This window comes from Cyanidioschyzon merolae, chromosome 14 (genome assembly GCF_000091205.1).
Source record: "Cyanidioschyzon merolae strain 10D DNA, chromosome 14, complete genome".
NCBI lineage: Eukaryota > Rhodophyta > Bangiophyceae > Cyanidiales > Cyanidiaceae > Cyanidioschyzon > Cyanidioschyzon merolae.
This window is the reverse complement of record NC_010140.1, coordinates 167,222-189,465: the sequence shown is the minus strand read 5'-3', so window position 1 is coordinate 189,465 and position 22,244 is coordinate 167,222. Positions and strand designations below refer to the sequence as shown.

General features: G+C 57.9%; 4 protein-coding genes and 2 non-coding genes across 6 annotated transcripts, besides 2 other annotated features; 3 read left to right on the top strand and 3 right to left on the bottom strand.

Annotated features, from left to right (window-relative positions):
- Positions 1–10: 10 nt before the first annotated feature.
- Positions 11–1,815: a sequence feature (possible transcribed region).
- Positions 1,816–1,946: 131 nt separating this feature from the next.
- Positions 1,947–10,772, top strand: CYME_CMN075C (similar to DNA damage checkpoint kinase RAD3; the record flags this gene model as incomplete). Its single annotated transcript, XM_005537182.1, has 1 exon — positions 1,947–10,772. One exon carries the CDS (start codon positions 1,947–1,949, stop codon positions 10,770–10,772), a length of 8,826 nt encoding a protein of 2,941 aa, XP_005537239.1.
- A 920-nt stretch (positions 10,773–11,692) lies between these two features.
- CYME_CMN074C (box C/D snoRNP rRNA methylase component fibrillarin) lies at positions 11,693–12,763 on the bottom strand (the record flags this gene model as incomplete). Its single annotated transcript, XM_005537181.1, has 1 exon — positions 11,693–12,763. One exon carries the CDS (start codon positions 12,761–12,763, stop codon positions 11,693–11,695), a length of 1,071 nt encoding a protein of 356 aa, XP_005537238.1.
- A 1,968-nt stretch (positions 12,764–14,731) lies between these two features.
- Positions 14,732–16,599: a sequence feature (possible transcribed region).
- CYME_CMN072C (similar to mitochondrial distribution and morphology mutant Mdm38) lies at positions 15,235–17,940 on the bottom strand (the record flags this gene model as incomplete). Its single annotated transcript, XM_005537180.1, has 1 exon — positions 15,235–17,940. One exon carries the CDS (start codon positions 17,938–17,940, stop codon positions 15,235–15,237), a length of 2,706 nt encoding a protein of 901 aa, XP_005537237.1.
- Positions 17,941–18,227: 287 nt separating this feature from the next.
- On the top strand, positions 18,228–19,911 carry CYME_CMN071T. The gene has a single exon (XR_002461468.1). It is a non-coding gene; the product is annotated as a hypothetical transcript (transcript).
- CYME_CMN070T lies at positions 18,746–21,118 on the bottom strand. The gene has a single exon (XR_002461467.1). It is a non-coding gene; the product is annotated as a hypothetical transcript (transcript).
- On the top strand, positions 21,005–22,099 carry CYME_CMN069C (hypothetical protein, conserved; the record flags this gene model as incomplete). The annotated part of the gene is made up of 1 exon (XM_005537179.1): positions 21,005–22,099. One exon carries the CDS (start codon positions 21,005–21,007, stop codon positions 22,097–22,099), a length of 1,095 nt encoding a protein of 364 aa, XP_005537236.1.
- Positions 22,100–22,244: the final 145 nt, after the last annotated feature.

Sequence of the window (22,244 nt, the reverse complement as noted above, 5' to 3'; positions counted from 1 at the left end):
AAGGTATCTCATGAGACAGGCTTTTCGTGCCGCATTATTGACGAGGGAGAATAAGCGAGCTCGAACCTTGACGAATTTATTCCATATTTATGCGGCGCGTTCACTAAAACTTCGCACGCCAAATGCTCGATTCCGTTCGGTGCACAAACTCCTGCGTCTCTGGCATCGATGCGAGTGCATTCGACAGCATCATGATACCTCTCTCGTGATCGATAAATGTGATTGTGAAGGAAGAGAGGTGGAAAGCAAGGTTTGCTCCACGACGAAAACACATGGTGACTTTCAACGAGACTGACAGCGTTCGCGCATCCAGCATCATCATCATCATCATCAACTTCAACTTCAACTTCGAACGTCATACACATGCTTCACACCATCGTCAGCGCTCAAACCAAGCCCTGCTCAATATCTGAGGTCTTACGCGGCGGAACAACGATCAACACCGATGCATGGCCGCGAGAAGGTGCTCCCCAATGCGATCTGCATCAGCCTGGACCCACGGAGCGCGAACCTCAACACTTGCGCTTTCCGTGAGCCCCAAAGCGCATTGCAACCTCCCTGTGGTTATCGCCGATGCTCTGGAGGCACGAGGTTCGAGCCCTGCGCCTTCCCGCCACAGCGGTAGCTTCTACTCGCACGCCTCTTATCTTCGTCTCAGCAGAGTGTGCGAATTGAAAGCATATTCCGATAAGCCTGCGAGCGAAACAGACGAATGTACCAAAAGCTGCGGCTGAATTATCGCAGTCGACTTGTACACGTGGATACAATACCGAAGACTGGCTTACGTATCTTGAGGCGTGTTGCGCCCATCGACAAGTTTTCTGGGCGGCGTCTGCAGAAAACAAAAGGCGCGCTAGGAAGCGGATGTTGAGCTATTGAGCTGATTAGCGCACGCCTGTGCATCTAGAGGACAGCGTACTCGCCGAGGATATCGCCCAGAAGAAGCCCACGATGATCGGGTAAGGCAGCGGGCACGGCAACGGAGCAGGGCATCGAACCGTGCCTTCTGCATCCACCAAGGGCGTGTACCGAGCGATAAAGCCTGCCTTGACGCGCCACAGGGCAGGCCTCGGCCCTCGGAGGAGAAAATGCAGCGCGCATCCGGGAACGCTTTACCACAGTGAAGCGCAACCACTGCGGCGTGCGCACAAAGGCTGCGTCCGAAAACGATGGGAATTACCTGCGCCCGCGACATCCTGGAACAACGAAATCAGTACACAACCGCTGTCATTAACGTCCTTCGACTGTAACCAAGAAGGCTGGAACGAAAGGAGTGCCCAGCGATTTGAAACCCCGAGATCACAGAGACAGAAAAGGAGCAGTCGTAGAAAACGCCCGCAAGGTCTTCTGCTGGCGACAGTAGGAATACACGAAAACCTTTGGGTGTACGTCCTTGTTTGCACAGTGTACTCGTTCCGAACTTGTTCTAATCAGTTTGTATCCGCAGTCAGCGAGAGCGATCTTCGTTCAGCTCCCGACGCTTCGGAGCTCCCCTGAAGACAGAGCAGCCTTCCCACCAAGACTGGCCGTTCGCATTATCCACCGATCCGTAGAGCAGCGGGCCCGCCACAACGACAACTGCGCCACAGCCATACTTGCTGTACGCCAGACAAAACAACGTTGTGGTGCCGTACGAGCTCCTCCATCCTCGAACTTCATTCAAGGAACGCGAATGCGTGCGCATGTGCCGCTGCCGTTCGCGATCATGCATGCACTGTCCTCAGAGTCCACCATTATACAATCAAATACAATATCCTCCCTATTCATTCCCAGCCATCGATGCCTCACATGCGAGCGCTCGATCCATGGCGCGAAACGAGTCGGAGCGGCACGGACTCGCGTCTGTTCGGGTTGCTTCCACGGGGGGAGAAACGCTGCCTCTGGGGAAGCTCTGTGACGCCATAGGCCTCCTTGGACGCGTCCGTTGATACCAGGGTAACCTATTCATGGCAGCGTCGTTGGAGACTTCAGTTGGTGTTCGCAACGAGCAGGTGGGCACCTACCTTGCAAGTTTATTAGAGCACGTGCTTTCGACCTTGCAGAAGCAGACAGCGGGCTCTACAGCGGGCGCTAGCTCTCTGGAGCAGGTTGCGCTGCCCGTCTTGCGTGAATCTGCGAGTAAGTGTCCAGTGGAATTCTTCCCAGCAAGTCTTGGCCGTTCCTGTGAACAGATTGCCGATATTTTGGAATCTGAAGCGACGCTACGTCGCGTCTTGGCCCCGTTGTTATGGGTGCTCGCTCGCCGCGCTACGATCGCCGACTGGCGCTCGCTGGAGGCGCTCTTTCAGCGTTGGCACAAAAATCGGCACGAGACAGTCGTAGCTCCCGAGCTGGAAACCATCTGGTGTAATGTTCTTGGTCATGTTCAACTGGAGCGTGCCGCGTCATTTCGCAAGCAAGAGGATCTTAGGGTCTGGCAACTGGAACTCGCAACCGGCGCACTCAGCAGTGCCGAGGATGTGAGACGCTGGCTCGACCGCGTGTATATCCTCGCTCTGACCGGATGCAGCGATGATGCGCTCCTCATTCTGCAACAGGTGATGCAGCGCTCCCCATTCCATTATATAGTGGAGATCGAAAAGTCGCTGTGGATTGTGGTCCAGAGCCTCTGCGATCCTGGATCGAGCATTCCTCAAGGGCAGAGCAATGAAGCTCCGCCTGATTCCCGGGCGACCAGGAGTCGGGCTCCCACGGCGTCCACGATAAGCATCGAATGCGAACGCAGTGGTCCGAAGCGGTCCAAATGCAGCGGATGGCGGGAGACGCTCAACGAGTACATCGATGCAGCAGCCGCTGGCGAGCACTGGCTACTGCTCGCAGCGCTGCTGCTTCTCCTCCGTACATGCGAGGGCCCCGACCAGACTGCCGTCATCGCTGGACGAGTCCTTGCGGCATCGATCGACGCTGAACGACCAGCAGCTGCGCGCTACGGTGCGTTATTTGCAGCCGGCAGACATGCACCGTTTTCTGCTCGACTTGCAGTCGCTGCACGTGCTGCACAGGAGAATGCATCTACAGCTGATCACACGATATCCGCAGTATCGACTGTAGCCTGCATTCCATGGCTAGTCCAACCTGAAAGCGCTGACGAGCATCGTCAATTCGGTGAGTTTGTCGCAAAACTCAGACAGGATCCGGCCCTGGCGCCCCATCTCGCCCGATGGCTCTGCATCACTGGAACCGGTGCCGCATACGTGGACCCTGAACGAATTCTGGATCATTTGACGTTCGCAGCAGAGCTCATCGGGTCGATCCGTCCCCGTAAGATGCCGCCTGATGTCGTGGACACGCTCATTCACAAGACGATAACCCTCGCAGAGCCAAGCTGGCCACAGATGCGCTTGCTCGCGCTTCTCCTGCATACCCAGGAACGTGCAGCTGCGCAGCGGATGCTTCTCGATGAGCGTCTAGCTCCGTTTCTGGCGAGATGTATTTCGTGGGCATGGCGAGCACCGGCAGCAGCGCTGTCGCCGGATACAGCTTGCGTCATGCGGGTTCTCGCGACACTCATTCAACACTGTTGTGGCGATGAGCATGCTCCTGTCGTGATGGTACTCGTCCAGGAGCTGGACCAGGCCATGCATGCATCCCTTGGTGACTGGCGATTCATTCAAGCACTCGGCGTGATCGCTCGCAACGCTTGTTCGCGACTGGCTACCGTGGCTTTGGCGGCGCTCATTGAGCAAGCGAGCACCCTGGAACGGCGTCGTCGGAGGCGAAGTCCGCAGAGCGTTACAGTACCCGCCATAGATCAGATCTCCTGGGAGCTGGAGCGCACTGCGAGCCCACACCACGTGTCGCGACTGCTCGGTGAGCAGGGCCCGCGACTCTTTCCGCTTCTGCTGCACCAGCTGCTGCATCACGAGGAGCTAGCAGATCTCTTGCAGAGCTGGTTACAGCTATCCGACTCGGACGCGGTGTTCACATTTGTTTATCGTTGTTCGTTTGCTTTTCTCGTCAGCCACATCCATGAGCGTAACTTGGAAGCACTCTCGGCTCGCGTATCGGCAGCAGCTGCAGCCCTGGGCATCGAAGAGCAAGTCCAGGCTCTCGCCGATTCTCTGCTGCTCTCGAATCGAGTCAAGCGCGACAAGGCTTTTGCGCTGCTCGCAACATACACCGGATCGACGATTCATGACATTGCTCGCACCTATACCACACGCGTTATCCTTCGTCTTCTGACAGCGTTGGATACCAGACCGGAGGCGGTTGTTCGAGACGCGCTCGACGAGTTGGCGATTCTGGTTGACGCCAGGGACACGGTGACGCTCATCGCGCACGATCTTCTCCGGATCCTCGACGCTTTGAATCGCCGCATCTTCAGGCGACAGGATCACCAGGCGATTCGTATATTGGACCTGCTGTTTAAGGTCATCGCACCAGAGCTTCATTTATTTGTGCCCAAGGTTCTGGCGACGCTGAAGAATGCGTTAGAGATCCCTGACCTGCGACTCCATGCGTTGGTCATTCAGTGCTGGGTTACGTTCCTCGAGCAGCTGGGCTGGGAGCGCGCCGCACCGCACCTAGGTACGGCATTTGCTGTGCTGGGACCGTACCTGGAAGGTGAACCCGCTCTGGCCCAAGTACTCCTGGATTTAACTAGGGCTTGTGCGGCGTCACCTGCCAAAAGCACCTATCTCGATGAGATTTTCCTGCCTCCAGCTGACAGCACCAGTAGTGCGAGACCAACGAACTGGGCTGATAGTGCGCCTCTCGAGGCAGCGCACCCTGCTGAGACCTGTGCGTCGGCGGCAGCAGCAGCAGCAGCAGCAACAACAACAACAACAACACTGTGTCCGGAGCGCGAGCTTCAAACCTTGTCGATCCCAACCGGTGAAAGCAGCCCAGATACACACCGACCGGCGCCAGCACGTACAAACGAAGTACTCGGCGCCATTCGTACGCTGCTGAACGAGCGCAAGCAACAGCGCCAACCCGCAGAGCAGCTGATCCGCCTCTTACCTATCGCCACAAAACATCACAGTCGACTGGTACGCTTGCTGGCTCTGCGAGAGCTCACCAGTGTACTCCGGCAGTATCGCAACCAGTTGTACGTTGACATCGTCTTGCATCAGCGTACCCAGCTCGTAAGTGAGCTGCTTCAGGAGGGCCTCTTGCTCGCCGTCACCGACGGTGATGCCAACTGTCGCGATGAGGCGCTTCTGGCGCTGGCGCTCCTGGGGGCGGTCGACCCTGCCCGCCTCTCGCTGGAGCACCGCCAACCGCCACCGCTATCACTGCCGTCGTTACAGCAGCATGCAGTCGTGTCGCAGTCGTCTGGCTCTGAAGGCGAGTCCCTACTCGATCAAGTCGTCATTCCGACGCTGCTGGAGCAATGCCTCATCCCGGCACTGCGTCGAGTGGAGTCTGCACAAGCACGTGAGTGGCAGAATCGGATCGGTTTTGTCATCCAAGAGGTCCTGCGATTGGCGCTGAGTCTCGAAGATACCACCGATATCACCAGCACCGCGCATCCTCTGCCGACTTCGCCGTCGTCGTCACCGAAGCGTCCACAAACACGGTCCACGGAGGAGCGCATCCAGCAGCGTGCCTTCTGGCGAGCTCTTTCCGAACACACGCGCCAAATTATCCGCCCATTCCTGTACTCCCGCTATATTTTAAGAACAGTCGCACAGCGGAAAACGAGCAGTGAAACGATCGGTCGTGAAAATCAGGGCGTCGCAGCGTCGCTATTGCCCTGCACCTCATCGGGAACAACAGTCGAAACAGGTGCGCCAGCAGCAACGCTCCTCAAGCATACAAATACCGAAGCACATGCTGCTGCATCAAGTGACGCGGTGCCGGCTTCCATGGAGTGCACCGCATCCCCCGCAACGTCCCGAGCAGCGTGTGCTCGCTGTGCCGTAGCACCAGGCAAGAGTGCTGCTCAGTGGATCTGCGGCTTTGCAGTGCATCTTGTCGACGTGCTGGATCAAGTGATGTGTGCAGTGGACGTAACCTTCATCCATTCCGACGACATGCGAATGGATTCCGGAATCGGCCCGGAAGCATCGACTGTCGCTGCAGCCGGCATGGAGCCAGCAGCACCAGAAGCGATACCAAGCACAGGATCAACAGGCGTAACAAGCGCTACATCCTCGACGGGGGCAGTTCCCGAGTCGGTGTCCGCAGCTGGCACGAAACAAAAGCCAGAAGCAGCAGCTGCTATAGCGCCGACTGGTAGCCCTACCCCAAATGCTACCCTGAGTCGCAAGTACCGGTGCTGGTGGGGCCTCTTTCGCGCGTGCCGTACGCTCACAGGCCACGATCAGCATACCGCGATCTACTTGCTACCCTACCTCGTACAGACGATGCTCCAGATCGCTAGTGATCTCGATAGCATCAACATGGACACACAGCTGGCGATATCCGACCTGGACGTCGAGCCAAGCGCAACCGCACCTGAAGCACTAGCTGCATTGAGCGCGCCTCGAGATGCGTCTGCACAGCACCAGACGACTGCAGCGCCAGATTCACTGCCGCTTACCGGAGGCCATACACATGCAACAGCAGCAGCAGCTACAAAGGCGAACAGATCAAAGCACTGGATCACCAGGATAAGCGCCTTCCTCCGATCGCATCTGGTGGCAGTACTGTCCAGCGACCTGACGGAGGCGATTCAGTTGGTGTTCCTGCTCCTCGATCGTCTGGCGGAACAGCGTGATCACGACTGGATGAGCCGAGTTCGGGGCCTGGATCCATGTGCATTAGCCACCTGCGAGTACGCGGCCTTGGCGGCGGCGGCTGCACAACAACCCGAGCACATCTGTCCCTTCAATGCTCTGGAGCGCGCTTTACCTGCAGCACTGCTCGCTCGTGCAGCACTCACGAGCGGTGCCCTGCATCGCGCATTACTGTACCTCGACCAGTGTACCGGTTCTTGTTCCGAGTCACAGCGACGCGTCCTGCAGCGTCTCTATCGAGAACTAGGTGATCTGGATGCCATGCAAGCGATCACCACTCGCCGAGCACCGGTGGTGGTGGCTTCGGGCGGGCGCACCCCGGACGCCTCGCCATCGCTGCTCCCTGGGACGGCCGCTAATGGCTACGAACAAGGCCTCTCTTCGCCGTCGTCTTCATCCGCATTCGTGGACTGGGAGTCATTCACCCTAGATGCCGAAGCATACCACGCAACCGAAGAAGCGCTTATCGGCTATGAGCGGGGACTGCGGGCGTTTCCCACAGACCTCGCTGCAATGCGCGGCTACCTCCAGAGTCTGATGACGCTCGGCCTCTGGGAAACGATGCTCCATCCGATTCTGACACATCCAGAGCGCAGTGCTGTCGCTGACCTGGGCATTGAGGCAGCACTGCGGCTTGGTCGCTGGGATGCGCTCGAAACCCTGAGTGCGTCCGTTGAGGACCCCGCCGCCCGAGGTACCCGCTCCGCCTTGGCAAACATCGCCAAAGCGCTGCACCAGGCACAACAACCGGGCCATGAGTCTGGAGCGCAGCTCTCAGAGACGCTGCGTCGAGCGCGCTCAGGGTTATCCGACACTGTTGCAACCGCTGCTCTCGAGTCATATGCGCGAACCTATCCGGCGTTGGTGCAACTCCATGCGGTAGCGGATGTCGAGTGCATCCTCGGGGATCACGCTGACCTGGAAGCAGTGCTTCAGCGTTACGCTCATGACTGGCTCGCTGGTGGTGCTGATGTGGGCGCTGCAAACTGGCTTGAAGCGCGTCTCCAATGCGTTGCATCGAGCTGGCAAGCACGTGAGCCCATTCTCGCGATCCAGCGGGCAGCTTTATTGGTGCAAGTAGAACGCGCTCGTCACCTGGTGGCTCGTAACGAGTCCGCTGCTGCTGCTGCTGCTGCTGCTGCTGCTGCTGCGCCTTGCACATCCTTGCGCGTTCCGTGGACGCTTGCTGGTGGCGAACGTGCAAACGGGTCGTCCTGGGCAGCGCCAAAGAACGACAACGACACCAGCAGCAGCACCAGCAGCGGTGGTGGCGGTGGTGGTATCGAACGACCTGCCCCAGCGACAGTGCTTGCTGCTGGGCGCAGTCAGCCAGCGAGCGTCCAGTTTCCTGACCAAACTTGGCTCGTGAGTGCGTCAACGAAACCTGCAGTGCTGGTCCCCGGAACAACGCGTCCACCTGCGTCGTTCGTGACCCCAGAACGTTCAGCACAGCAGTTCCTGGAGCGCGCACTTGTCTTCCAAGAAGCTGCCGATGCCGTCACGCTCCGACTCGCTCGACTGGCGCGCAAGTCGGGTCACCACGCAGCCGCTATTGCGTACCTGCAACAGCTTCCGCGTGCGTCGCTTTTCCAAGGCCCGGCCTGTATCGAGTTGGCCAAAATCTACCGTGCTCGCGGTGAAACACGTCGTGCGCTTGCCCAGTTACCGCTCTCGCTAACTGACCTTCAGCTCGGACGCAAGACTGCGTCCACCAGCAATAGCAGCAGCACCGGCACTTGGCGCTCATCAAGTGGCTCGGCTGCAAGGCTCGTGAGCAAAGCGCTCTGCCTGCAGGCCCAGTGGATGCAGGAGGATCGCTCTGCACAACCTCAGGAGATCATTGACTGCTTCCAGCGAGCTCTTTCCATACAACCAGAGACCGAGAAAATTTACGTATTGCTGGGGCGTTTCTACGATAGTCTGACGCCCGAACGCGATGCTGAACCCCGTATCCAGGCTCGCCAGCAGTGGCTGTATCGGCAGTCGGCACTCGAGCACTATGCCCGCTCCCTGCGTTACGGATGTCGTTACGTCTACCATTCGCTGCCGCGCATCATCACGTTATGGCTCGATGAGGATAGCGAGCCCGTCCTTGAGGAGCACACGAACGACAGCAGCAGCAACAGCAGCAGCAGCGATAAGCGTATGACGCCAGATACAGCGTCGCATATCGAGCGATCCAAAGTGCTATGCGCCATTCGCACGAATACCAGAGCATTGGATAGCAACAACAACAACAACAGCAGCAGCAGCAGCATCAGCAGACCCGACATCGACTCGTACGAGGCACGTGATTCGCCGTCGATCGCTCGTCGCTCTGCCGCCGAATACTTGTTGCCTATTGTACGCAGACTGCGAACCCGTCTTCCGCTCTATATCTGGTTTGTCGTGCTGCCGCAGCTGCTCTCAAGGGTCACAGCACATCACTCGGCCGCAGTTCGCGCTGAACTATGCAGCCTGCTCGCTGATTGTGTCGTTGCGTATCCAGGACAGGCCGTCTGGTACGTCGTGCCGCTCGCGGGGGCGCTGGACGCCAACCGCGCCGCTACCGCCCGAGCGATACTGGATCAAGCGCGTCAGCGCGGTGACCTGGGCCTCAGCACGCTCCTCGATGCCGGGTTGGAGCTTTGTGCGCAGCTCGCACGCGTCTGTACCCAGGTGCCACCACGCGGTCTAAAGCAGATGACTGCCTCGGTGCATTTGCGTGCACTCCGGCGGTTGCTGCGAGAGCGTCTCCAGGGACTAGCGATCCCGGTGCCCTATCAAGCGTACTTGCGTCTGTTCCTGCCGACGAGTGGACGCTTTCGTGACGACCTGCACGAGGGATTTGCGGTGAGCGTCCCGACCCTGGTCGATGTCGATGAACCCGTCTGGGTTATGAACTCGTTGATGCGTCCGAAGCGCATCGGACTGCTGGCCTCTGACGGCCACGTGTACCCGTTTCTCTGCAAACGCGAGGATGCCGGCGACATGCGCAAGGATGCTCGAATGATGGACCTCTTGAACGTGGTGAATCGTTTGTTAGCCAAGACTGCCGACGCTCAGCAGCGGCGCCTCGTGCTGCGGACGTACGCTGTGCTGCCACTGAATGAAGAGTGTGGTATTCTGGAGTGGATGCCACATCTGGTGCCGTTGCGCGCAGCGGTGGCGATGCTGCATCGGGCCCTGGGTTACGAGAAGACGGCCACCTCCAGCACCGAAGAGATCCGTCTGGCCTATGAACGGCATGCGAAAGCGCGTCCCGAACCAGATCAGGTGCGCTGGTATACCGAGTGGCTCTTACCCCGATTCCCGCCTGTGCTCCGTCACTTTTATAGCATTCATTTCGGGCGGAGACATTCACCGGCTGCGTGGTTCGCGGCGCGGCAGGCATTTGCACGTTCATGCGCGCTCTGGTCCATGGTTGGTTATGTGGTTGGCTTGGGTGATCGGCACGGCGAGAATGTGCTCCTCGATACCAGGTCCGGCGAGTGTGTGCACGTGGATTTCGCTTGCCTGTTTGATCAGGGTCTCCGTCTCAAGGTGCCGGAGACGGTGCCGTTTCGACTGACGCCGAATATGATCGATGCCATGGGCACCGCAGGCTACCAGGGTGTCTTCTATCGTAGTGCCCAGATCGCGCTTTCTGTGCTGCGGAATCACCGGGAAACGCTCTTGAGCGTCCTTGAAACGTTTTTGCACGATCCGCTTCTCGACTGGGCGGCTGCGGCTCGCGATGCACGCACCGCTGCGGCCATGGAAGCGAGCGCAACTCGTGGACCGGTGTTGCTTCCGGGGCCGGCTGCCGCTATGCGGCTGCCACGCGAGCCCGCGGATACGGCGCGCCTCAGACGTCCAGCAGACAAACGCGGGAAAGCAGCGCACCCCGGGAACGACATGCCACCGCGCCAGCAGCGGCAGCAATGCTGCGAGCGCAACGCCCAGGCTCTCGAAATGCTCCGCGTTGTCGACCGCAAGTGCCGCGGACTGCACGGCGCTCAGAGCGGCACGCCCTTATCCGTCGAAGGCGACGTGGCTCGTCTGGTTGCTGAGGCAACCAGTGCGCGGAACCTTGCCCGAATGTATATATGGTGGTTACCCCATGTCTAGGTTGAGGCCCGCTATTCGATTGCGCGTAAAAGCGCCTACGTATGCGCATTGTGTTGATGCTTGCAGCGAAGCGCAGCAGTACCGTGGATCACTGCAACACACAGGCGTGACAACCTGTGCGAGGGCATGCGCTGCACGGTGTTGAATGCAGTCCACGGAGTCTGAACGTTTCGTCGCATAAGCGCTGCTGCTACCTGCCCGGTATGCGGTCCAAGTTGAGGCCAGACGTCACGGCGCCAGGATCGCCCTTGTTCGCCATGCGCATCCTGCGTATTGGACTGCGGCGATGAAGCGAAACGCTCCCATTTCTCGGGCGGTGTTTTCGGGCGAAGCTCATCATCAATGAAAATGCTGGGCATTGCCACATCCACGTGCACATAACCTGCGAGCGATCATGTCAGGTCGCGTTCCTTACACCGAATACCAACTGGAATCGGCAGGCTAGCATGGTGCCACCAGGGCGTCACGCCGTGCGGCAGCGCCATCACCGCCCTGTGCCTCTACAAGGTATCGGGCAATGCCATCCTTATATCGGCGTGGTCACGCCTCAGTGAACCGATCGGTCGCCTGTGGATACGCGGCATGCGTTCCTGTGCCAACAGCAGCAGGTACGGCAGCAGGCGCCGGCGAGTCTCCTTGGGCGACTTTTGCCGCCGCGCTTGAGCAAATTCTATATCAGGCCGCTGCCTTTCACCGGCTGGTAGCATGCGTAAAATCCGCCGACGACCTTGACCCAACGGTCGAAAACTTGCCCGATCGTGCCTTTCTCCTAGACGCTGATGCTGGAGTGCCGAGTTCGAACGCCAACGCGAAAGCACGTGGCGCTCGATGAGGGCGCTGGTGTATCTCGAAGCCGCCAGCAGCGGCGGAAATCCGGGCGCTCGGCTCCAAGGGCAGCGCACGCGTTGACGCACGCTCTCTTACGGTTTGCTTTTCGGTGGTACGCGGTACGTGCCGATGACCACCGCATGATCTCGTTCGTACGGCTCTAAGGTCAACTGCTCAAGCGGTCGAAATCGCTCTTTCTGGAGGTTTTCTACCTCGCTCGCGAAGACGGCGGCGGGTGCCGCTGTACTGTCAATGCAACTTGCCTTGATCGAAATCATAAAGTATCCTCCGGTTCTAAGAAAGTACGCTGCATTCATGGCTAGGATACGAGACTGATCCGGTTGCGCGACATCGGCGAAGATGGTGTCCACCATGGGCACCAGCATGCGGTATCTCGCTGGGTAGCGGGCATCTTCGACAATGGGAACAATATTGGGCCGACGCTGTGCCAGCGCTACCAGCTCCCGCCCCGACCGGTGCGAGAATTCGACTGCGTAAACAACCCCGCTGGCGCCTACAATGTCCGAAACATGTGATACGGTGGTTCCGCTCGCTGCGCCCAGGTAAAGCACTTTGGTACCGGGCCCGATGGGGAAGCGCTCAATGCCACCGAGAATCGCCGCCGCCATCTTGGACCGGAACGGGTTCCATATTCGGTACTCGATCTTGCGCTTTTCGTCGGTGTTCGGATCGACGGCCTCAACGGACACGCGTTTCTCACCGTAAACCGTGTCGCCGGGAATCAGGTTTCTCGTGCAAAGCGCATCCTCTTTACCGCGAACGATGAAGACACCCGGGAGACGGTGCGGCTCAACAAGAACCCGTGATCCACCTCTCAACGAGCGACCCGGGGCGCCACGACCTGCAGACCCGCCACGTCCTCGACTAGCGCGGCCTCGACTGGCGCCGCCTCGCCAGCTGCCGCCGCCGCCGCCGCCGCCGCCGCCGCGTCCCCTGCCTGGACCACCACCTTCACGACGAGCGTTCGCACCGGGCTTGAATCCTCCACCGCCCCGCGGTGCCAGTCCACCAAAAGATCCGCCGCCACCACCACCACCACCAGCACCACTATTCCCACCACCGCGACGACCTGCGCCTCGACTGTAACTACCACCGCGAGAGAAAGCGCCCCGGCCGTAACCACGGCGGCTGTCGCGCTCCATGGAACCTTCCAAACACCGGTGATCGTCACAGATCACGCCCGAGACAGCACGCGTGGACGTAGAATGTGAGGATTGAAAGCGTTTCCAAATTGGTTAGCAGGTCCAAAGATAAAAAGTTGAGTGAAACTCGTGGCAGTTTCAGACGCAAGTACGCATGCACGCACGCAAGTGTCCTCGTACACGTATCCGCGACATGCACGGATATCCGTGCGTAGTGCACGCATGTGTCGTCGACGCCGCCGCCGCCGCCGCCCAGCGCCGATGCGGCGACACCCTCGAAACGCAATCGCTGCTGTTGCGTTGCAACGGGCGCATAGCCGCGTCTTCCTGGCGACGCTATACCGTGTCCGATGAACATGGGGCACTGAACTGTACGCTCTAGTCCAGGCTCGAGACTTATTTCCAAAGTATCCCTCTGATGTACAGCATCGTTGCTTAGCGAGCAGCAGCGACGGCTCGTCATTTCCCAGGTCGTTCTAGGATTCTTGGTCGAAGTTTGGAAGTGGCTCCATTGACGCGCTGTTCCTGGAACTCGTTAAAACCGAAATCATTCTCAATCGCGACAATCTTGGGCAATGGTCGCAAAATAGACGATATCATTATGTAAATCATACGTAAAGCGTCCACGCGTTTCATTTCTTTATAAGCAGCAAGCACACATCGCGGATGCGTCAAGCTTTCGACCTACGCACAGCAAGTATTGGGTGCAGCAATGCGCGCCGCCGATTGGATGACGAAATCATGGGGTGTTCTCTCTTGGGCGCCTGTTCATAAGCTCATTCCGAAAATTGATTGGGATTTTCCCAGCACATTATCGATTCCGTTCAAAAGACAAATCGCCTTCTAGTCAACGCATCTCGCAAAGCAGAATTCCACAGCAACTTCATCAGACTGATCATTGATTCGCAGTTGAGTCATCACAGTGATCGCTTCCGTTTCAGCGTGCGACTGCGCCTTGCACGAGGCGAGCGTAGACAGATCGCAATTCCGCGCCTTGTTCCCCAGCGTCGATTCGCCTTGTGGCACGTGTTTCTCCACAGACAACACCCCGTTCCACGAATTACGTATCGAGTGGAGAAGCGTGCGCCTGTGCATCTAGCGGACAGCGTCCCCGCCCGAGGGATTGCCCAGACGAGGCCTGGAATCGTAGGGTACGGCGCCGGGCGCGGAAACGAAGGTATGGGCGTCGGAGGTGCACCCTGCGTAGGCGTCAGCGGCATGCGCCGAGCGAAGAAACAAGCGTTCATGCTCCAGAAGACATGGAACGGGAAGAGGAATTTGTGATGGGTGAACGGGAGCAGTTGATCGTCGTTAGGAATCATCGCTGCGCCCTGTGCACCGATGCTCTACGCATCGAAGATGAAAATGGCAAGCGAGGCGTAGCTTGCAACGTTCGCCTGTATGTGGATTATGTCGACAATAGCCGAACACATTGAAATCGGGACGCAAACACTGCCAACAACGTCCGGCGACTTTTGTCAAAGGACTGCGAGAGTGAGCAGAGACCGGTCTAATGAGGATCAGGGTGTCGAAAACGATGCAGTCACAGTACGAGCACGTCATCGCTGATGTTGATGACCTTTCAAAGAGAGACCCAAAAGTTAGTGTGCCCACTCGAGGTCGCCAGGTGACACCTCCTCCATTTCGTTCCGCCATGTATGTGGTAGTGCGCCCAGCGTAAGGCGTCCGTTGTTCCCCGCAATGCACAGTCAACGGAATGAACCAGATGCATCGAGGTCCGCCGAACGCTCCCGGTAACCGGGAAAGAGGCCTGCATACCTCGCTCTATCACTCCAGACACTACAATATCCATTGAGCCTCTGATCAGGATTCGCAACATAAGCAGAGGCACGATCCATCTGGCAATCCGGAGCGAGTGGTGCTTGTCGCAGGCGCTTCTTCAGGCGCTAGATACATTGCCGCGATCACCGCTCTGGGACAGACCAAGTGACTGCTCACCTTGCACACATTGTCTCGTCGTGTGCTTTTCCCCTCACCCCGCAGGAACGCTCTTCCTACTTGCATGTAATACGGTACCTGGGTATCGCTGGCACACTTGCGTGGCGGCACACAGCACGCGCCTCCACCGCAGCGTCGGTTTGCCCTGCGCGTCCGGTGCACTGGACGTGCACACTTGCCACCAGCACCGATACAGGCGTGGCGCTGTGCACTGCCGCTACGCATGAACGGGGGAAGGCGTCGAGAAGAGGCCTGGGAGCACCTCCAGAGGACCCTTCACCAGAACTGCACCCGCCTGGTTGACGCACTTGGACGGTCGATTCGAGCTAACCAGCGCAGTGCGGAACGCACACTTGCCGTCCTGGAGCAGCCACAACGTTGGCTGCCGCGTGCACGGCTCTGGTCGCGACGAATTCTAGCACACTGCCAGCGACAATGGGCAGCACTCTGGCCCTGGAGTGAACGCAGTGGCGGTTGAGCAGCCGTCCTCAGATTTGAACGTGGTCGTTTACTCATTCGCTCTTCGATGCAGCTGCTGAAGCAGCTTGTCTATGACCAAGTCGCTCCGCAGCAACCTGAGCTGCCAGTCGGCGAATATCGTCCGGCTGAATGATACCATCGGCGTCCAGGTCAAGCCGGCGGAGCACTTCGGCAGCGACAGAGTCGGGGTCGACTCGGCTCTCTAGGCCTGGCGGTCGAATGCCCGCTGCACTTCGGCCCGCAGTGAGCGGTTGACCATAGCGCAGCTCAGCAATCGCATCGGCGATCTCCTTCACGGAGATGAAGCCGTCGTTATCCCGGTCGAGAAGCTTGAGCGCGTCGCCCACCTTTTGCTCTACGAGCGTGCATTCCTCCTCCAGGCGCGCGATGAAGCGCTTCAAGCGTTCTATTTCAGCTGTCGTAGCGGCATTGGGTCCGGCGCTGTTCGCAACAGCTTGGGCGAGCTCCATTTTCAACTGTTCTATTTCCTGCCGCTCTTTTGATACGATCGGATGCAGCATTTCTTCCAATGCAGTGCTGATCATTGCCACCGCCTCTTTCCGATCAGCAACATTGAGCTCGGCCAGGTGCCGGTCCAGAAGCTTGTCCGAGGAGGTGGCGGGCCCGGTGCCAGCCTTGACAGCCTCGGTTTCGACTGCAGACGCGGCAGCAACGCTGCTTTCACGTGGACTTGGCGGCACAAGCTCTGCTTCGCGTATGCGTTCGATCGCAGCTGCCTCGGGAGCGGCGCTAGCTGGCAACGTCACCGCAGCCGCCTCGGACTCGTGATCCGTTGTTGGCTTCGCTGAAGCAGCAGCAGCTGCTGCTGCTGCTGCTGCTGCCTGCTCCGCAGCGTTTTGCTCCTCAAGCTCCATGAGGCGTTCGTGGCGTCGTACCTCAGCTAGACGCCGCTCCGATTCACTCCGGTGTTCGGCTCCAGTTTCAGATGTACCAACACCTTCGATGGCGTCATCCGCCGCCTCAGCCGAGGACTGCATGCCTTGCACGAGTTCATGCGGTAGCGAAGTGAGCGTCGCCTCCAGTGCCTTGTCGGGATCCATGGTGTAGAAGAATGCGCGTGATAGGATCATGAGCGATCCGGGGATCTCGCGATTCTGCGACATTTCAATCCATTCGGCAAGCATTTGTCGCTGGTGCTCAATGGGCAGGCCCTCGGTTCGGATACCGCGATCGCGGCACGCCTGTGTGACCTCGTCATCGGTGAGGCTCTTGACTCCGCCTTCCCACGCAATGAGCATGTCGTCGTTCTTGATGGACGCGAGCTTGGCCCGTAAACGATAGCGCAGAAAGCTGTCACTGCCGTGCGGAGCAATGCCCATGTATCGACACATGGCCACGAGCTGTTCCCGAGTGGCGTTCTCAAGCGTGATCTCATCCTTGAAAAGCCGTGCGAAGCGCAGCACATCCCACTTATCCACTGGATGACCTTCGCGGAGCTTCTGCAGAAACTCGGAAAGCTCACTCGCCAGTTTGCGAACATCATCACCGGCTGAAGCTTGGTTACGAATCATCAGCGCCTGTGCCTCTACGACATCTTGCAAGTACTTGGCGAGTTCAATACGCGCCTTGAGCTGGCGTTTCATATCCTCTTCCTTCTTTTTCTTGTCTTGAAAATGAGAGGGAATCATATTTGGGAAGAGTTTCAACGCCAACGGCAGGGCAAACTCCATAAAAGGAACAATAATAAAGAAAGAAAATGGAACCAAACGCGCTAGATCACTGCCGGTCCCGATCAGAATGTTGCGCTCTCGACGAGTGAGCTGTTTGCCTTGCGCCAAGCGTTTGATGATGCGCCAGGACAAGCGAGCATCTGCCGCAAGCAGCTTGGTACCAGTCCAGAAATGATGAATAAAGTCGGTTATCGTCTGCTTTGCGTGACGATAATGCATGACAAGGCGTGATGGCTGGCGAATGCAGGCCACGACCTCTCTCCAGAGCCGCTTTGCGAACGACTCGATGGTCTTCAGCGTGCGTGCTGGAAGCTGTGCTAACCAAGAGCGTACCCTATGCAATGCTCTGTGAAGTCGCTCTCCTAGGTATTGTGAGCGCCCTCGTAATCGATTGGTAAAGAGACGCGACGAACCCCCGGTTGTGCCTGCAGCAGACGACGACGACGATGACGACGACGAGGACGAGGACGAGGACGAGGACGAAGACGAGGATGGTGATGGCGACGTGCTTTGACATCGCTGGGGTGCCTTTTCAATGCGAGGTCGCGCCCGCCAGCTGCAACGCCAGCGCTCTGCGAGCGTTGACGTCGACCTCCCTCGCGCTACCCGCTCCGTCCAGTCCAGGGTGAGCAGTGGCGGCTTAGGTTTCGCCTGCAGCAGCGCTCTGAGGCCGGCAGCGTCTACCACGGCACACTTGCGCGTCGCCGTGCTGGCAGCACGATGCCTTCGTGGAAACACTCGAAGCGAGACGCCGGCCAAGTCGTTACCAGTGACGCTCGTGCCGCTTTGACTGGAGCTCCACCGCTCGCAAGTTCTTCGGCACGTGTCGAAAAGCCTCAAATGGCGCTCATCTGCAACTTGTACCGAGCTCTGAGCGTTTGCTTCCAACGGCAGACGCGCCTGCTGTACAGCTGGACTCCAATCAACCACAGTGCGAACAGCAACGCGCCGTGACGATCCGGCCCCCACGTCTACCGTGTGCAAAAGTGCTGCTCCAGACCGAGCAAGTTGCCCCAGCAAACCCCTCCTACAAACTATATTCACCATACTATGTGGCTCCGGCCTAGGCTACGGAAGCAATGCCACAGGCTGCTGTCCGCAGACGTCCCCTGTTTCCACGTGCAGCTGGCGCTTACGCGTTCGCGTCTCAGAGGTTATGCTCTGAGCACCTAGCCGACGCACTCAAACCTAAAACCTCAACCAGCACTCACCTGGGTAAGCGCACACAATAGCTGCTACACTGGTGTGCTTTCCGCCGGGCGCCTGCACCTGCCTCTGCCGCAGCCGCGTCGTCCACTAGCGACGTTCTGCTTCGGGCTTCGCGGAACGCTGCCAAGCCTGGAACGCGCTCAAACAGCCGCACGCTGCGCTACTCTGGAATAACTAGATCCAGCAAGCTACAAAAACCCAAGTGCAGTGCACCTATGCGAAGTAGACGTTGCTTGAGGTACGCTTTGCATACCGATGCAAGGGGCGAGTGCCAGCGTTGTCGGGCGCCCCGACACCGTCGCCGCTGTCGACGCTGCGGGCTCGTACGGCACAGCAGCGCTCGTTGGCCTGCAGTGGCGCTTGGGGAAAGCGTAACGCGGAAATGCTCAATCGATTCGAGCACTGAGACTTTGTTCTGAATTGATTTTAGATGTATTGACGAAATGTGAACGTGGAGCAGCAGAAGGCTTATGGGAGCGCACGTGAGATGTTAGGAATCCCGGACGTCTTTTCGCGAAGGCACCTTCGAAGCGCTGCTCCTCGAACTCGTTATTTCACCGGAATCAAGGTGATTCGCGATGCCCTCGACCTCTATTTCGGAATATAAGCGATAGTATTGTTTTGTTCACAGAACAAGGTTCCAGTCTGCTGCTTGCTTTAGGAGTAGCGTGCGCGATTCACGCATGCTTCAACGTTTCAATCTATCACGGCAAGTCGTGTGCGCAACAAGTCGCACTACTGGACAGGCGGGTGCGTCAAAGAACACGTCGTCGTCGTTTGATGGCCTGTTCATAAGCTCAATCCGAAAGTTGATTGGGATTTTCCCAGCACATTATCGATTCCGTTCAAAAGACAAATCGCCTTCTAGTCAACGCATCTCGCAAAGCAGAATTCCACAGCAACTTCATCAGACTGATCATTGATTCGCAGTTGAGTCATCACAGTGATCGCTTCCGTTTCAGCGTGCGACTGCGCCTTGCACGAGGCGAGCGTAGACAGATCGCAATTCCGCGCCTTGTTCCCCGGCGTCGATTCGCCTTGTGGCACGTGTTTCTCCACAGACAACACCCCGTTCCACGAATTACGTATCGAGTGGAGAAGCGTGCGCCTGTGCATCTAGCGGACAGCGTCCCCGCCCGAGGGATTGCCCAGACGAGGCCTGGAATCGTAGGGTACGGCGCCGGGCGCGGAAACGAAGGTATGGGCGTCGGAGGTGCACCCTGCGTAGGCGTCAGCGGCATGCGCCGAGCGAAGAAACAAGCGTTCATGCTCCAGAAGACATGGAACGGGAAGAGGAATTTGTGATGGGTGAACGGGAGCAGTTGATCGTCGTTAGGAATCATCGCTGCGCCCTGTGCACCGATGCTCTACGCATCGAAGATGAAAATGACAAGCGAGGCGTAGCTTGCAACGTTCGCCTGTATGTGGATTATGTCGACAATAGCCGAACACATTGAAATCGGGACGCAAACACTGCCAACAACGTCCGGCGACTTTTGTCAAAGGACTGCGAGAGTGAGCAGAGACCGGTCTAATGAGGATCAGGGTGTCGAAAAGGATGCAGTCACAGAAAAAGCGTGCAGCAGCTGCTGTTATCGATAGTGGAAGAGACCCAATTTTCAACGAGTACACCAGTGTTCGGGAACCTGCCCCAGTGCATTCCGACAAGGGTGCAGAGCGCATCACCGCGCACCGGCTGCAATAGTGCATAAACAGGAATCGTAGAATGCAAAAGGAACTTGCTTGCGACGGAGATGCAAGCTTAGAATCAAGCACCGACAAGGTACGTACATAAACACGAATCACAGAGAGCAGAGTGCATGGCATGCAACGAAGCTGCAAGGTTATAATCAAGCATCGGCTACAATGGTGCATAGACGGAGAATCTCGAATTCAGAGGAAACCTGTTTGCGAAGCATCTGTTCGGGCAAACCATGTTGTCTGGAACTGCAACACCGGTTCATGTTGCTCAAGACGATTAGCAGTGCTCGTTGCTTTCACAAGAACTCTCGCTGGCTCAGCCGATGCCGGGGATATTTCTCGGTAAAGACGAATCTATGGTTGTTTGGGGCAAGTCGCCTGGGATAGTTTTCTGATACGTGCAAGACGCAAGATGCAGCATTCGAGAAACCACAGCGACCCGACTGACACGGACATTCGGAATCAACACCATAATCGTCCAAGTGGTGCGCACGCTACGAAGGGCTGGCCCACGGTACCCGTTTTCCTGCGGAAAGGCTGCATAGCTGACAAGCGAGTCGCCCCGGTGTTTCCGGTAGCATACAAAATGTTGCACAGGTAGCGTTCGGCGGTTTCCTCGAAAGAGCCCGAACTGCTCTTGGTATCTACGAAGCCTCTGTGATTCACTTGCCTTTTAAGAGTGGTTCGCAAGTATCACCATCTACGTCATCGTCCTTATTTAGGTTGCAGGAATACACGGGCGGCAACGTGTGACGCATGCTGGTAGAGGCCGCCCCGAGGTCGAGCACTCCAGCCAGCAGACATTTTCCCTGGTTCAGGATACGTTTCGGTGTAAGCGAACACGCAATCATCAGGACTGTAGGTAAACTGCGTTTGATGAAAGACTGAACCTTCCGTCTCTTTGCTTGTATCATCGGGTACTCGTGTTGCTTTGAACTCGAACCAGGCGCACGAAGCACGAACCGAACGACGATATCGTCGGGAGCAACGCGCTCTGCCTCCAACGCCAGACTCGTTTGCCGAGTCGTTCAGCGTTCCTGGGAAGCAACCGGTTTTGCTTGTCGTGCAGCGATCCCGTTTTGCGCGTTATCTGGGTGCACCCAGCAGCTACCTGACCCGAAGCGCGCAGTACCACTCGGACACTCGAGCGTAGCGAGCGATCTGCGTAGCAACCGGCAAGGCTGCAGCCGCGCTCTGGTGCATGTCAGTTCCAGGGGCTCGTGTTCCGGACCTCGAATCGGATCGGACACCTTCAGCCTCAATACCAGAGTCAAAGAAAGCAAGAAAGCGTCGTCTTCGACACGAGCTGTACCTTGCGAGGCGAGCGGAGCGCCGAACAGCAGCGAAGCAGCGGAGGCGTCAGCGGCGTCAACTGGAGACCTCACAGACGCTCGCGGGACTCGACACAACAGGCGAACGACAATCTGGTGAAACTCATGTAACAGATGCCTCAACAAGAGGTCTCGAACGCCTGATACGAGACTATCTCCAATGCACACATTCTCAGCAAATATCTCGACGCTTTCACTGCATCGTTGATCTGGGAGCGAGCGCATTGCTCACCTCCAAAGAACTGCGCAAGAGCATCATCCAACTTCGTCAAATGTACGTTGTGAACAGACGACTCGTACGTGAAGCCCTGTTGCGGAAACAGGAACACATATGTACCTTCCAAGTGACGATTTGCGGACTAGATACGCGAGCGCTTGATATCCGGAGCCAGGTCTTCGGTGAAGAGGCACTGCGTTGGCCCAGCATCACCTGGACCAGCAGCGACTTGGCCTCGTATCTCGCTGAAACCGCTGGTGCTATCGACGCAGTGGTTCTTACAGCCGATGCAACGCAGACGCTCATGCAGGTAGAACCGAATACGCTCTACATCCTGGGCGGCATCGTAGATCGCAACCGCCTGAAAGGACTGATGCTCGAGCGAGCGCAGACACTGGGATTGCCAGCTCGCCGTCTCCCGCTGGAGCTGTTACCTTCGTGGCGAGGCTCTCCGGTGCTCACTACTTGCCATGCGTTCGAGGCACTCGCTCGAGTGGCTGCAGGTCAGTCGTGGTCCCAGGCGCTGAACGAGGTGCTTCCCCAACGCAAACGTTCGCCAGCTGCGTCTCGGGCAGAGGTCGCGTGCTTGAATGCGACAGGTTCACAGGTCAATTGTGAACGAAGCACGTCACCAGATTCTTTGCCCGATGGCAATGACTCGGTGCAAAGTACGCGAACGCGGGAACAGGCGGTGGTATCCGGAGGCACCTCGTGGACCCTGGACCCGTCGGATACCTCGGCAGCATGAACCGGATACACATATATACATGTCCGTGTGTGTAGGGTCATGGGCGCGTCACAATGAACGGTGCAGCACCGGATGACTAGACCAACTACAGCGTCACGGCAAAATGCCTCTCAGCCAGACGCGCGAGCACCTGTGCGCTTTGTAG